The 15,881-nt window shown below is 48.5% G+C and overlaps 1 protein-coding gene across 7 annotated transcripts in view; it reads left to right on the plus strand.

Annotated features, from left to right (window-relative positions):
- Window positions 1–814: 814 nt before the first annotated feature.
- ZNF318 (zinc finger protein 318) overlaps window positions 815–15,881 on the plus strand; it is a 50,273-nt gene continuing 35,206 nt past the window's right edge. For 3 of the 7 annotated variants that reach the window (XR_011388675.1, XR_011388676.1, XM_051854711.2), the window contains exons 1-3: window positions 817–1,643; window positions 4,285–4,436; window positions 14,782–15,418. Coding sequence is in view for 3 of the 7 variants with exons in the window: in XM_051854711.2 (XP_051710671.1) it covers window positions 1,179–1,643; window positions 4,285–4,436; window positions 14,782–15,418 (1,254 nt within the window). In the remaining 4 variants the exon portion in view is untranslated. Of the gene's footprint in view, window positions 1,644–4,284; window positions 4,437–14,781; window positions 15,419–15,881 lie in introns of all 7 variants that reach the window. The other 4 variants (XR_011388677.1, XR_007922967.2, XM_017345140.3 and 1 more) reach the window with 4 other exon arrangements.

Raw genomic sequence — 15,881 nt, forward strand, 5'->3', positions numbered from 1 at the left:
ACAACGTGTAAAATTGAAAATATTTTGAATTTTATGCAAGAACTAGACAATATAAATTTTATAATTAAATTTTCCTGTGTTCTGCCTTTGCTTTTATTAAATACCATTTTCTCGTTATTTCTAGTTGGTAGACAGAAACATTAGAGTCAACATTATTTTCATGCTCTGACCACAGTATTTCTTTTGTGTGTTGCCTTTCCGTTTTCTGGCTTTTGCATTTAGGATGCAGAGACCGGACACCTGTATCCAGAAACATTCCGGTCACAGGTCCGGGGAGGAGAGAGCATTTCTGAATCTCTCACGACAAGCTCCCAGGCCTGTCTATCCCCGCGTGGGCTCCAGAATGCGTGGTTGACAGATCTCTCGGAAAACCTACTGATGTCTGTTTCGGGTTCCGCCTCCCTCCAACCCGCGCTTTTCTTTTAATTTCAGGATACTGGACAGGAAACTGCGGGCGGTCGGCCGTTCCCGGGGGACCATGATTTCTGTGGGCTCCTTTGCCGAGCTGCATAATGGCCGCCACTCTGGGAGTCATTTAAGTCCTCCTCTCATGTAACCATTCACTTCCCTCTCACAAACGAACAGCCTTGAGGGGAAAGAGCGGAGACGCCCGTCCCGAAGACAGCGGCGTCCAGTGGCCTCGGGCATCCCGGGACGAACGGGCTCCTCTCCGGCGGAGCCCTTTCTTCCGCCCCGCCCACTGCGCGCGCGGCCCCGGGGTCACGTGGCCGCCGGGGGAGGGCTAGTGGGTGGTTCGGCGGCGGCCATCTTGCGGGGCTGGGGGCGGAGCGTGTGCAGCGCAGGGCGCGCGCTTCCCTTCTCCTCCCTCCCTCCTCTCCCCTCTCCTCCCCTCCCTTCCCCTCGCCCCGGCTCGCGCCAGCTCCTGCGCTCCGCCCCGCTTCTCCTGCCTCCTGTGGCCGCTCCCAGAGTAGAGGAGCTGGGAGGCCCTGAGGGCGGGAGGGGTGTGTCGGACGCGTGCTCGCGCCCTCAAACCGCCGGCTGCGGAGGCGCGCTTGGCCGGGCCCGAGGGCCGGCGCGGGCCGAGAGGAGGGTGCTGCCCTGGGGGCGGCGCGCGGCGGCCGTGGCGGCAGCGGCTGCAGCTGCGGCGGCGCGCTCGGGGCCCGCGTCCAGGGCGCCCGCGGGTCGGAGCTGCCGCCGTGGCCGCTGCTGCCGGAGCCATGTACCGCAGCGGCGCCCGCTCCTCAGTCTCCTCACACCGGCCTAAAGACGGCGGCGGCGGCGGCCCTCGCAGCAGCCGCAGCTCCGGCTCTTCCTCAGGCCCCGTCCGCCGCACTTCGCCGCCACCGCCCTCCTGCTCCTCCGCCTCCTCGTTGCGGACCCCGACTCGCCGGCCCCGCTCGCCCTCAGGGCCCCGCAGCCGCCGGGCCTCGCCATCTCCGCCGCGGGGTCGCCGCAGCTCCCCGTCCCCGCCCCGCGGCCGCCGGGCCTCGCCGTCCCCGCCGCGGGGTCGTCGCTGCTCCCCGTCCCCGCCGCGGGCCCGTCGCGGCTCCCCGTCCCCGCCGCGGAGCCGACGACTCTTCCCGCCGGGCTCGTCCGGCTTCCGAGGCAGCAGCCGAGGGGAGTCCCGCGCCGACTTCGCCCGGGACGGCCGCGGAGACCATCCAGGCGACAGCGGCAGCCGGGTAATCCCACCCTCGCCCGGGACTCCCTCCATCCCTAGCCCTTTCGGCCGGAGTTCCCGCTTCCAGCAACGCCCCGCGGCCTCCAGGCCGGGGTCTTGAATGGAAACCTCGCCTCGGCCCCCTGGGCTAGCCGGAGCCGGCAGGCTGCTGTCCGCCCGGGAGCGTCGTTTCCACTATAACGGACTGGGGACCGCCGGGTCGGGAGGGAGCGCTCCGAGCCTCAGGACTCGGGGTGAGGTGTGGAAAAGTTTGCCAGGACGGGGGCGCGGGGGTTGTTAGGGAGAGTTGACGTCTCAAGGTTCCGCGATGCGTGCCCCCGCTGGAGCTTATTAGCGGGAGCAGCTGCAGGTCCGGCTGGGTGGCCGAGCCGGGCCGGACGCCGGCGGTGTGAACGGTTAGCTGATCTAAAGCGGTGCCGCCTCTCCGGAATGAAGTGTGCATAACCACAGCCCTGGGGCTGGCCACCACCACTCGTTGAGCTAACCGCCAGGAGTTCGGCTTCACCCTGTACACTCTGGCCACCTTTGGAGGCCTGGGGCGGCCGAGGAACCCCCACACCCACCCCAGGGAGGCTTGCGTATCTTGGGACAAGTGGAGCCGTGTGTGCTTCAGCTCGCATCTGCCTCGATCCCGGAGCCCGTGATTTGCACCGTTAGGTTTCACTGCCCGAGCAGCGGCGCCTGAGATTAGGAAGTTGAGTTGAGGCATAAGGTCGACCTCTCACTACACGGCTCTAGCGGAACCTCTGGGCACGGTCTGGTGTTTTGAAAGTGGTTTTTGTTTTCAGTTCATCATTTTTTTTTCTTTTGACGTCAGTGACAAAGTTTCTCTTTTCTCCTGTGGCTCTAACATGTAACCAAGTTGAATTATCACGGTTAAGGTTGAGCGTGTCAGTCACTTAACTGCAGCGGAAGCAAGGAGAACAGAATATTTGTTTCCACAGTCTCCTTTTCTCCAGTGCACAAATTTGCTTCAGTCTTCTGTGTTTCAGCAAATGGCATCTTCCATTAAGTAAAAACAGTCATCATCTCCCTTCCCATATGTCATCTGTCAGATTAACCTTATCTGTCTAACCTGCTAGCTCTTCGTCCACATTGCACCCCCAAAGCAGTCCTGTTGTCTTCACTTAGGTCCTAAACCCTATTCCCTCTTGCCTGGATTGTTGCATTTGGCTCCTTTATAATTCACTCTTGCCACCCTCCAGTTTATTCTGTGTGCAGAAGTCTAAATAATTATTTAAGCTTTCATTTTATGTATTTCACAAATATTCTTGAGCATCCAGTGGGTTCTGTTCTTGGATGTCACAATACACCAAAGAACTAGTCAGACCAAAAACTTCTTGTAGAGTTTTTCCTTCTGGTGAAGAGAGTTAATAAGATGGAGGTGTTAGAAAGGCTATGATAAATGTGATTGAGTGAGAGAAAAGAATGGAGAAAGCAGTTAAAAATGTTTTTTTGAAGATCCATTATACAGACTCCACCATCACAGTTTTCTTAAGTCTTCCTCTTGGAGTCCCCCTCTTGGTTTGCTTAAAAAAAAAAAAAAAGTTTATTTATTTGAAAGGCAGAATTACAGAGAGAGATTTTCCATCTGGTAGTTTACTCCCTAAATGGCTGCAATGGCTGGGGTTGAGCCAGGCCCAAACCAGGACCCTGGAACTCCATCCTGGTCTTCCATGTGGAAGGCTGGGGCCCAGGCTCTTGGGCCATCTTCTGCTGCTTTCTCATGTGCATTAGTAGGGAGCTGGATCAGAAATGGAACAGCCAGTACTCTAACTGGCACTTGTTTGGGATACTGACATTATAGGTAGGGGCTTAACCTGATGTGCCACCGTGCTGGCCCTGGGAGTTAAAATTTTTGATAGGATAGCCAGGGAAGGCCTTCCAGGAAGGTGACCTTTGAAAACAGACATAAAGGAGGTGCGGGAGTGAACAATACGAGCACCTGAAAGAAAAGCAGTCAGATCGCGTCATTCTCCCTCTTAAAACTCTCCTGTAGCTCTTACTACACTAAGAAAAACTTCATGTTTTCCCAACCATGGTTTCTGCCTGTCTTATCATTTTGCTGTGTACACACATACTGCTGTTACTCAAACATGCCAAGTTCAGTACAGAGGCAGTTCTTCCCTTCGCCTGAAACCTCTTTCTACCTGGTTTTGGCAAGATCAGATCTCACCATCCAGGTCTCAGGCTGAAGGCTGAAGGAAGGCCTTCTCTGTTCTATCTGAAGTAACTCTCCTGTCTCTCTCATGCTATTACGTTTTAATGACTTTATAGCACCTATCACTGGTAAAAGTACTTTAAAAAAAAAAAAAAAACCTGTTGTGGGCTTGTCTTTTTCACTAGAAATGTTTAGGCTCTGGGAGCAGGAGACTTTATTCAGTTCTGTGTTCCCACACCCATTAAATATGAGAGATCACTGTTTGGGAGAATCAGAGATTGGGGCTTTTATGGCTAAGAAAAGACAGTTTTTTTTTTTTTTTTAAAGTGCTTTATTCTTGGAGTAGTATCTTACAGCCATTTCTCTTCTTCTTCTTGTTGGACCATGACTCTGACTAAAGAGAGGCATGTTTTTGAGGCATGTTTTTGGGTATAGAGGTGTCTTGACTGTATCGATTACCATATGAACTTTCATCTTACAGAGACGCTCTCCTGGTCTGCGTTCTGACTCTTCTTTGGAACAGAGCTTAAGGATCACTGTTGGCAATGACCACTTCTGTGTTAGCACCCCTGAACGGCGACGGCTTAGTGATCGGTTGGGGTCACCAGTGGATAACCTGGAGGACATGGAGAGGTAGGCTGCAGCTAAAACAGGGTATACTATGCTAGTACTACCCTTGAAGGCAGAAGTGTTGCTGTTTTCTGAATAATGTGTTTGAAAGGCTAGTGCCAGCGCTGAAGTTAATCCCCATGTCCATTTGTCTAACAGAAAATGTAACATTGGAAAAGACTGAGTGGGGAGACTTTCTGAATGAATTGTATAGAAGAAAAGACTTTAAAAAGGTCATCTTGGGCCAGATGTTGTGGTACAGAGAGTGAAGTCACTGCTTAGGAAGATCAGGATGGAGCTGCTTTTTTAAAAATGTTTTATTTATTTTGAGAGGTAGAATTACAGACAAAGGGAGAGACAGAGAGGTCTTCGATCCACTAGTTCATTCTCCAAATGTCTGCAGCAGCCAGAGCTGGGCCAGTCTGAAGCCAGGAGCTTCTGGGTCTCCCATGTGGGTGCAGGGGCCCAAGCACTTGGGCCATCTTCTATTGCTTTCCCCAGCCACAGCAGAGAGCTGGATCTGAAGAGGAGCTGCTGGGACTCAAACTGGCTCCCATATGGGATGCTGGAGCCACAGGAGGAGGCCTTAGCCCACTACACCAAGGTGCCAGCCCTCACCTCTGTTTATGATTCAGCTTCCGGCTAATATGCCTAGGAGGCAGCAAATGATTGCCAACGTGCTTGAGTTCCTGCCACCCACATGAGAGACCTGAATGGAATTTCTGGCTTGTGGCTCTGGCTTGGCTCAGATTAGCCCTGGCTGTTGTGGGCATATCAGAGAGTGAACAGCAGATAGAAGATCTCTGTCTCTCTGTCATTCTTCTGTTCAAAAAAATAAATAAATGAAAATGACTTTGGAACTGGCACTGTGGTGTAGATGGTTAAGCTGCTGCCTGCAGTGCCAGCATGCTATGGGTGCCAGTTTGAGTCTCAGTTGCTGCACTTTTAAAAAAAAATCTTGCTAATTTTTTTAAGATTTATTTACTTATTTGAAAGGCAGAATTACAGAGAGACAGAGGCAGAGAGAGAGAAGTCTTCCATCTGCTGGTTCACTCTCCAAATGGCCACAATGGCTGCTAATATGCCTAGGAAATCAGCAGAAGATGGTCCAAGTGTTTGGACCCCTGTACCCACATGGGGGACCCAGAAGAAGCTCCTGGCTTCAGCCTGGCCCCCAACCTTGGCTGTTGCAGCCATCTGGGGAGCGAGCCAGCAGATGGAAGATCTGTTCTTCTCTCTGTTAAACCAAAAAGACTTTTTTTTTTTTTTTTAATCTAGAATGAAGATGATAAAGATATAATCAGAGTTCTCACAAATCAAAAACAGTTGAGGTGGTGTAGATTATAAAATACTGAAAATACCAACAGGTCCCTTATGTATATATATTTTAGCTTGTGCAGGGTGAAACAGATTCAGAAAGGGTTTAAATAAATTCATGTCTAATACATGTATGTATATTAAATAGATAAAGCATTAGTACAGATTTTTTTCATAATTTTTTAAAGATTTATTTATTTATTTGAAAGAATTACAGAGAAGGGTGGTGGGAGCGAGATCTTCCATCCGCTGGTTCACTCCCCAAATGGCCATGATGGCCAGAGCTGGGCCAGTCTGGAGCCAGGAGCTTCTAGGTCTCCCATGTGAGTGTAGGAGCTCAAGTGCTTGGACCATCTTTTGCTGTTTTCCCAGGCACATTAGTAGGAAGCTGTATGGGAAATGGAGAAGCCAGCACTTGAACTGATACCCATATGGGATGCTGGCACTGCTCAGCACAGTGCTGGCCCCAAATTAGAGATCTTTAAAAATGCTTAAGTACAGTTATTACCTTACAACTACAGAGTCCTGAAGAAGGACATACTCCTGGGGTGTCAAAATAAAGACCTCAGGTGCTAGGAACTTTATATGGGAAGTAAGTAATCATGTTAGGTATTTTTTACCTCAGAAAAGTCAAAAAGTAAGGATGAAAGTGCAAGAAAGCACTCTTTCTGAGTCTGTTATGGTCTCTGTCCAACACATTGGAAATTTTCACAAATGGTTAACACAACAGTAAGTGAAGGTAATATATTTTCAAACGGAGACTATCTTTCAGAGGTACACAGAGCACAGGCAGGCAAGTAGGAGATAGCTGGGCGGGAAGTCTGAGGACCAGTGCTTCCATGTTTACTTCAAAGCTCCAGCAGCTATGGGTGTAGGGAAGCAAGGCAGGACATATAACACTGAAGCTCCTGAAGAGAGTGTATGTGACCATATTACTTAACTGAGGCAACAGCCCTTGCCCTTCCAACTGTTTCTATTTTGGGAAATGATTGAGTAGGCTGTCTGGGTAGTTGGTGCGTGGTATGATTCTCTTCCTTCCTGTATGAGGTTTTGAAGTAACTTCAGTATTTCCTCTTGGTAACATAAGGTATCACCTTCCTTTTATATAAACTGTGGTGTGCATGTGTGTTTCAGATGACCATTTATCTTTTTAAATTACAAAAACTAAATTTTTCTCTTAAAGATTTTGGGGCAATAGTCTTCCTTCCAGAGTCAGATATTTCTGAGAGATAGGTTTACTGTAGAGAAGGTGAGATTAAAGTTCTGAATGAAGGTACAAAGCCCTTCTTTCGTTATACTTTTGTTCCCTACACATTGGGTTCTTTTCTTTTTAATATGGTTTCTGTATAATTACTATCCCCTAAAACCAGGCCACAGGCCCATTGGCACACTCACAATGTTTCCTGACAGCGAGTCTAATCTCCACCTAATGAAAATAGGCCATTCTATCCTTTGTATGTAGATGTTTATTTTTTCTTGAGACTCTAATTTTTTTTCTTTTCTTTTATTGAATCTTTTGTTTTATATCAGATTGGAGTGATAGGCAAGTTGCCAGGGCTGTTAGTATCCTCACCTTAGCAGCCCTATGAGTAGGACAATAACTTGTTGTAAAAGAGAGTATGAACAGGTTGAAAAATTCTAGAACATTTGGATTCTAAAATCTTGTGCATATGAGGTCAGTTTCTTCTTTTCTGCAGAGTACTTTACACATTAAATGCTCCATTCATGGAATTCTTTAAAAAAAAAAAAAAAAAGATTTATTTGGCCGGCACCGCGGCTCAATAGGTTAATCCTCCACCTAGCGGTACCGGCACACCAGGTTCTAGTCCTGGTTGGGGTGCTGGATTCTTTCCTGGTTGCTCCTCTTCCAGGCCAGCTCTCTGCTGTGGCCCGGGAGTGCAGTGGAGGATGGCCAAGTGCTTGGGCCCTGCACCCCATGGGAGACCAGGAGAAGCACCTGGCTCCTGCCTTAGGATCAGCACGGTGCGCAGGCCGCAGCGTGCCAGCCGTGGTGGCCATTGAGGGTGAACCAACGGCAAAAGGAAGATCTTTCTCTCTGTCTCTCTCTCTCACTATGCACTCTGCCTGTCCAAAAAAAAAAAAAAAAAAAAAGAAAGAGTTACACAGAGAGAGATAGGTCTTCCATCTTCTAGTACACTCCCCAGTAGCTGCAATGACCGGAGCTGCGCTGATCTGAAGCCAGGAGCCAGGAGCTTTTTCCAGGGTTCCCACGCAGCTGCAGGGGCCCAAGGACTTTGGCCATCTTCTACTGCTTTCCCAGGCCATAGCAGAGAGCGGATCGGCAGTGGAGCAACGAAGACTTGAACCAGCGCACATATAGGATGTCGGCACTGCAGGCGGCAGCATTACCACTAGGCTACAGTGCCAGCCCCGTCGTTTACTCTCCAAATGGCCACAATGGCTCAGGCTAAGCCAGGTCAAAGCTAGGAGCCTGGAACTTCATCCAGGTCTCCCACATGGATGGCAGAGGATCGGTTACCTGGAACATCTTTTGCTGCTTTCTCAGGCACGTTAGCAGGAAGCTGGATCAGAAGTACAGCAGCTGAGACTTGAGCTGATGCTCATATTGGATGTAGGCATTGAAGGCAGCAGCTTAACCCCACTGTGCCACAATGCCAGCTACTGATCAGTTTTTTTGAATAGATCTTATTTTAGAAAACACTTGGACTTAACCAAGGCTTTCAGAGAGTGTGTCTCACCAAAGTATTCCGAGCTATAAGAGATGTGGGGGGCTCATTCTTTCTGCAGCCAGTCCTCTTTCTTATCTTTTGGGAATCCTGAGAAAGGAGGACAGAATAACCAATGTGATTTCTGCCTGTATTTACATGGTTGCTCTTTTTTTTTTTTTTTTAACTATTTTATGCCTTGTTCATTGTTTTGTGCCTCATTTTGACGGAGATTCTAAGTCTGTACATAGGCTTTCTGAGACCCTTCTCATATTTAGCTTCTTTATATTTAGAGGTGAGTAGATATTAGGCTAGAGGTGAGCTGAACATGGGAGCATGGATGAACTTGCCGCTATCCATGTAGCCTATGTTTTTCCCCTAAACTAATATGAGCAGGACTTGACCTTTTCTGTGTAGTAGATGGCATTTTAGCAGTGGAGTGTCTCAAGTCATGATATTCTTTCTTTTTTTTTTTTTTCTTTTTTTTTTTTTTTGACAGGCAGAGTGGACAGTGAGAGAGAGAGACAGAGAGAAAGGTCTTCCTTTGCCGTTGGTTCACCCTCCAATGGCCGCCGCGGTCGGCGCGCTGCGGCCGGCGCACCGCGCTGATCCGATGGCAGGAGCCAGGAGCCAGGTGCTTTTTCCTGGTCTCCCATGGGGTGCAGGGCCCAAGCACCTGGGCCATCCTCCACTGCACTCCCTGGCCACAGCAGAGGGCTGGCCTGGAAGAGGGGCAACCGGGACAGAATCCGGCGCCCCGACCGGGACTAGAACCCGGTGTGCCGGCGCCGCTAGGCGGAGGATTAGCCTAGTGAGCCGCGGCGCCGGCCTATGATATTCTTTCTTAAATATAGTGTGTTCATTGTTGACAGACCTACAGAGTAAAATTTCTACTCTAGTTATGTCTGACTGTAGAGATCATCCTTGGTTCTTTCTCATTTCTATCCATTTAATATTATATTGCCATCTCAAAATTCCCCAGATTCTGGATTCTCACAGGTGGCATTCTTTGTAGAGGAGGTGGTAAAGTTTATTCCTGATACCCTCATGTAGTTATTTATAGCTGTTGTTGGCTGGAGCCTCGGCTCACTAGGCTAATCCTCCGCCTTGTGGCACCGGCACACTGGGTTCTAGTCCTGGTTGGGGTGCCGGATTCTTTCCCGGTTGCCCCTCTTCCAGGCCAGCTCTCTGCTGTGGCCAGGGAGTGCAGTGGAGGATGGCCCAAGTGCTTGGGCCCTGCACCCCTTGGGAGACCAGGAGAAGCACCTGGCTCCTGCCTTCGGAACAGCGCGGTGCGCCAGCCGCGGCGGCCATTGGAGGGTGAACCAACGGCAAAAGGAAGACCTTTCTCTCTCTCTCTCTCTCTCTCACTATGCACTCTGCCTGTCAAAAAATAAAAATAAATAAATAAAAATAAAAATATTTATAGCTGTTGCCCAGTTTTACAACTTGAACAAAGACAGGACTGGTAAATAATAAAAGGCAACTTTTTGATATTCTGGTAGTGTCTTAGAGATAATTTTTTTTTTTGACAGGCAGAGTGGACAGTGAGAGAGAGAGACAGAGAGAAAGGTCTTCCTTTGCCGTTGGTTCACCCTCCAGTGGCCGCCGCGGCCGGCGCGCTGCGGCTGGCGCACCGTGCTGATCCAATGGCAGGAGTCAGGTACTTACCCTGGTCTCCCATGGGGTGCAGGGCCCAAGCACTTGGGCCATCCTCCACTGCACTCCCTGGCCACAGCAGAGAGCTGGCCTGGAAGAGGGGCAACCGGGACAGAATCTGGTGCCCTGACCGGGACTAGAACCCGGTGTGCCGGTGCCACAAGGCGGAGGATTAGCCTAGTGAGCCGCGGAGCCGGCTCGAGATAAATATTTTTAAAATTTTTTTATTTTATTTATTTGAGTTACAGAGAGAGGTAGAGACAGAAAGAGAGGTCTTCTATCCACTGGTTCACTCCCCAAATAGCCAGAATGGCCAGAGCTGAGCTGATCCAAAGCCAGGATCCAGGAGCTTCCTCTGGGTCTGCCACGTGGGTGCAGGGTACCAAGGACTTGGACCATCCTCCACTGCTTTCCCAGGCATATTAGCAGGAAGCTGGATCAGAAGTAGAGCAGCTGAGACTTGAACTGGCGCCCACATGGGATGCCACTGCAGGCAGTGGCTTTACCTGCTGCACCACAGTGCTAGCCCGAGATAAACAACTATTAAAAAAGGAAGAAAAGCCGGCACCGCGGCTCAATAGGCTAATCCTCCGCCTGCGGCGCCGGCACACCAAGTTGTAGTCCCAGTCAGGGTGCCGGATTCTGTCCCGGTTGCCCCTCTTCCAGGCCAGCTCTCTGCTATGGCCTGGGAGTGCAGTGGAGGATGGCCCAAGTCCTTGGGGCCTGCACTCCATGGGAGACCAGGAGAAGCACTTGGCTCCTGGCCTCGGATCACCATGGCGGCCATTGGAGGGTGGACCAACGGCAAAAAGGAAGACCTTTCTCTCTGTCTCTCTCTCTCTCACTATCCACTCTGTCAAAAAAAAAAAAAAAAGGGGGGGGGGGGGAAGAAAAGTCATTTTTAGAAATACACAAAAAACCAAAAAGTGGCTACCAAAAAGTATAAAAGACACCAATAATTTACTCTGGAATGTGAGTAGTTGGAAACACTTTTATTCAGTTTGCCCAAAAGTTACATGCTTAAAGTATTTATTTATTTATTTATTATTTCTATCTGTGATTTAAGTTAGAAAATTTCTTTTTAGATCATAGAAGTTCTGTGTCCATAGTGCCCAAGAAGATTTTGTGTTATATGTGGTATAGAACTCTGAGCTAAAAGAACAGCTTTCCCATCTTGTATTTTTCTTCACACCACAAAATTTGAGACTTTGGTACTTCCATGAAATTAGAAGGTACAGTGAGCCAAAACACTTGCTTTCCTGGGCACAAGATTAGCATGTGCTTGTGGGTTTCCAGACAAGGAAGGAGAGAGTGTGACAAAACAGGCCAATAAGGGAGTTTTGTGGTTGTTAATATGTGAGCCAGCAAAACAAAGCATTGGAGTATCTTCTAAAACTTATGAGAAAATCGTGCTAATTAGATAGATCAGTAGTTAAAAGAATTTTCCTACAATGACACCCCCTTTTTTCAGCTAAGTATTATACAGAACTTTAGTATATAGACAGAAAATTGAGACCAGTATGAGTTAAGTGAGGTAATAGGCCAGAGCCCTGCTGGTTCTGCTTTCCTAGCACCTTCTCCATTAGGTAGCTTTTTACACTTTTTTTTTTTTAAGATTTATTTATTTATTTGAAATCAGAGTTACACAATGAAAGGGGGGGGGAGGGAGAGAGAGAGAGGGAGGCAGATATCTTCCATCCACTGATTCACTCTCCAAATGACTGCAACAGATGGAGCTGGGCCATGTCAAAGCCAGGAGTCAGGAGCTTTTTCTAGGTCTCCCACATGGGTACAGGGGCCTGAGCATGTGGGCCATCTTTTGCTGCTTTCCCAGGCACATTGGCAGGGAGCTGGATTGGAAGTAGAGCAGCTGGATCTTGAACTGACACCAATATGAGATTCTGGCATCACAGGTGGCAGCAGCTTTACCTGCTTCACCACAATACTTGGCCCCTTCTTAAACTATTTGGAATTTCTGTGGAACATCTTAAAAGCCATTAATCTGGGGCCAGTGCTGTGGCATAGTAAGTAAAGTGGCCGCCTACAGTGCCGGCAATCCCATGTGAGCACCAGTTTGTGTCCCAGCTGCTCCACTTCAATCTAGCTCTCTGCTATGACCTGGGAAAGCAGTGGAAGATGGCCCTGCACCAGCGTGGGAGACCCAGAGGACGCCCCTGGCTCCTGGCTTCGGATCCGGATCAGCCCTGGCCATTGCGGCCATCTGGGGAGTGATCCAGCAGATAGTAGACCTCTCTCTCTCTCTCTATCTTTCTACCTCTGCCTCTTTATAAATCTGCCTTTCAAATAAAATAAGTAAATCTTAAAAAAAATTGAACTGATGTTTCTTAAAGGTTTAAGTGCATACAGATCACCTGAAAATCTTGCTAAATATGGATTCTGGTTCATTAGGCCTGAGATAGAGCCCGAGAATCTGTATTTCTAGCAAATTCCCAGTTAATGCTGATGCTATAGGTCCAGACCACATTTTTTCTTTTAAAGATTTACTTATTTATCTGAAAGTCAGAGTTACACAGTTATGCAGAGAGAGAAGGAGAGGCAGAGAGAGAGACAGAGAGAGGTCTTCCATCCGATGGTTCAATCCCCAGTTGGCCGCAACAGCTGGAGCTGCACCAATCTGAAGCCAGGAGCCAGGAGCCAGGAGCTTCTTTCTGGTCTCCCACGTGGGTGCAGGGGCCCAAGGACTTGGGCCATCTTCTACTGCTTTCCCTGGCTATAGCAGAGAATTAGGTCAGAAATAGAGCAGCCAGGTCTCGAACCAGCGCCCATGTGGAATGCCAGCACTGCAGGCCCCCAGAGCATATTTTTAGGAGCTAGTATTATCTAGTATGGTGTTAGGTAACCTATGACTCTAGTCTTTTGGTGGTGTTTTCACATCTCCTAAACCCTGGCATGATACTCTGCATCCACAAAATTTAGTCGAAGAAATTAGCTTAAGAGTTCTGTCTAGGTATATTGGTAGTAAAAGAGTACTTTGGGCCAGTGACGTGGCTCACTTGGTTAATCCTCCACCTGCGGCACCGGCATCCCATATGGGCACCGGGTTCTAGTACCGGTTGCTCCTCTTCCAGTCTAGCTCTCTGCTGTGGCCCAGTAGGGCAGTGGAGGATGGCCCAGGTGCTTGGGCCCCTGCACCCGCATGGGAGACCAGCAAGAAGCACCTGGCTCCTGGCTTCGGATTGGCACAGCTCCGGCCGTGGCAGCCATTTGGGGAGTGAACCAACGGAAGGAAGACCTTTCTCTCTCTCTCACTGTCTATAAATCTACCTGTCAAACAAATTTTTAAAATAATAAAAAAATAAAAATTAAAAAACTGATACTTTGGGTCTGTGTTGTGGCATAGTATGTTAAGCCTCTGTCTGCGATGCTGGCATCCTCAGCTCCCTGTTAATGTGCCTGGGAAGGCACCAGATGATGGCCCAAGTCCTTAGGCCCCTGCACCCATGTAGGAAACCTGGAAGAAACTTTGAGCTCCTAGCTTTGGCCCTGCCCAGCCCCAGATGTTGCGGCCATTTGAGGAGTGAACCAGTGGATGGAAGATATCTCTCTGTCCCTCTCTCTCTCTCTCTCTCTCTCTCTGCATTTCAAAGAAATAAAAAATAAATCTTAAAAGAAATGAAAGGGTATTTCAAAAACCTTGAAGAGGGGGTTGGCTTTGTGGCATCCCATCCAGGTTCCTGTTTGAGTCCCAGCTGCTCCAATTCCAGTTCAACTCCCTGCTAATGTGCTTGGGAAAGCAGGGAGATGGCCCAAGTCCTTGGGCCCCTGCTCCCCGGTGAGAGACCCAGAGGAGGCTCCTGGCTCCTGGCTAGCCTAGCCCTGGCCGTTGTAGCCATTTGGAGAGTGAACCAGCAAGTGGGAGATCTCTGTCTCTCCCTCTTTATCTCTAAACAAACAGTGCCTTTCAAATAAATAAAATAAATCATTAAAAAAAATTGGTGGCCATCACTGTGGTGTAGTGGGCTAAGCCTCTGCGTACGGCGCTGGCATCCCATATGGGCACCAGTTCGAGTCCTGGCTGCTCTTCTTCTGGTCCAGCTCTCTACTATGGCCTGGAAAAGCAGTGGAAGATAGCCCAAGTGCTTGGGCCCCTGCCACCTGTGCACATGAGAGATCCAGAAGAAGCTCCTGGCTCCCGGCTTCAGATCAGCTCAGCTCTGGCCATTGCTGCCATTTGGGGAATGCACCAGCAGATGGAAGACCTTTCTCTCTGCCTCTCCTCTCTCTGTCTGTAGCTCGTACCTCTCAAATAAATAAATGAAATCTTTTTAAAATTTTGTGGAAAATGAAAACAAAAGTAATTATTTGGATGCAGTTTTTTTTTTTTTCAAATCTACATAATTTTTTTCATACTAAGCAGTTTCCATTGATCTTTTCCAGGACTACTCTGTGCGTGGATTTCAAAATTTTTTTCCACCAAAACAGGCTTTTCTTTCAATTCCATTTCCATGAACTTTTTGAAGTATCCTCATATCACCCCTTGATTAGAGGCTAATAAAGCTGCTATGTCCCTGGGGAAAGAGATAGGAAAAGTTCCACAAATTAGACATAGATCTATTCTTGTACTTTATGGTTATTGTCTTTTTCTCTAAGCAGTCTATAATCCATTTCCAAATGTGTTTCTCATCCTTGTCTAATCTTGCTTTTTCCAAGTCCGTTCTATTTACTGGTACTTTCTCTTTCCTCAGGGATGACCTGACTGATGATTCTGTCTTCACTAGAAGCTCCCAATGCTCTCGTGGTCTTGAGCGATACATTTCCCGGGAAGAGAGACCTCTCAGTCCCTTCTTGGAACAACTTGATGACTACCGAACGAGAGAAACTTTCCTGCATCGATCTGATTATAGTCCCCATATCAGTTGTCATGATGAGCTCTTGCGGGGTACAGAACGGAACAGAGACAAACTCAAAGGCTCGTACTCTGTACGATCTGAGGAAAGGAACCGGGAGGCCAAAAGGCCCCGTTATGATGACACTGAGAAGATACACAGCGTGGGAGGGGAGCACCCAAGTTTTACATCAGGGACTCGGAACTATCGACAACGGAGACGAAGCCCAAGTCCTAGGTTTCTAGACCCCGAGTTTCGAGAGCTGGACCTTGCCAGGCGAAAACGAGAGGAAGAGGAGGAACGGAGTAGGAGCTTGAGTCAGGAACTGGTGGGAGTGGATGGCGGCGACACTGGTTGTTCCATCCCTGGATTGTCAGGTGTCCTGACGGCAGCAGAGCCAGGGTATTCTTTGCATCGGCCTGAGGAAGTATCTGTGATGCCCAAGAAATCCATTCTGAAGAAGCGGATTGAGGTAGACGTGGAGCCTTCTATGCAGGTCTCTGTTGAATTTCTTCTAGAGTCTCTTGCTAGTCCCTTTGATATCTTAAAGCCTGGTTACTTTTCTTGGAGCTGTGTCCCTAATGTTATCTTTGTAATAAATACTGGACCAACATTGTTATGTCAGTGAAATATATCTTCTAAGGCTCCCCAAACAAAACTATAGGCCTCATAATGTGTCAGTAGAGCTCTTCTCTTGCCATATATTAGGTTTTTTAGGCAAATGTTTCAAAGAGTATCTGTTCTTTTTTCATTAAATTTTGGATAGCCCTGAAAGGAATCTTTGAATATGGGTTTCTTAGAAATGAAGTGTGAAGGGCAAGGGTAGGAGTTGACCTGAATTTTCTCATCTGTTTTTAGAAAGAAGACAAAGTATATGAATTGCAGGACATTAAACCAGAAATCAGATGCTTCTGATTTCCGACCCACCTCTGCTACCAACTTGCTGTGTGGGTTTTAGA

Source organism: Oryctolagus cuniculus, chromosome 5, assembly GCF_964237555.1.
Source record: "Oryctolagus cuniculus chromosome 5, mOryCun1.1, whole genome shotgun sequence".
NCBI lineage: Eukaryota > Metazoa > Chordata > Mammalia > Lagomorpha > Leporidae > Oryctolagus > Oryctolagus cuniculus.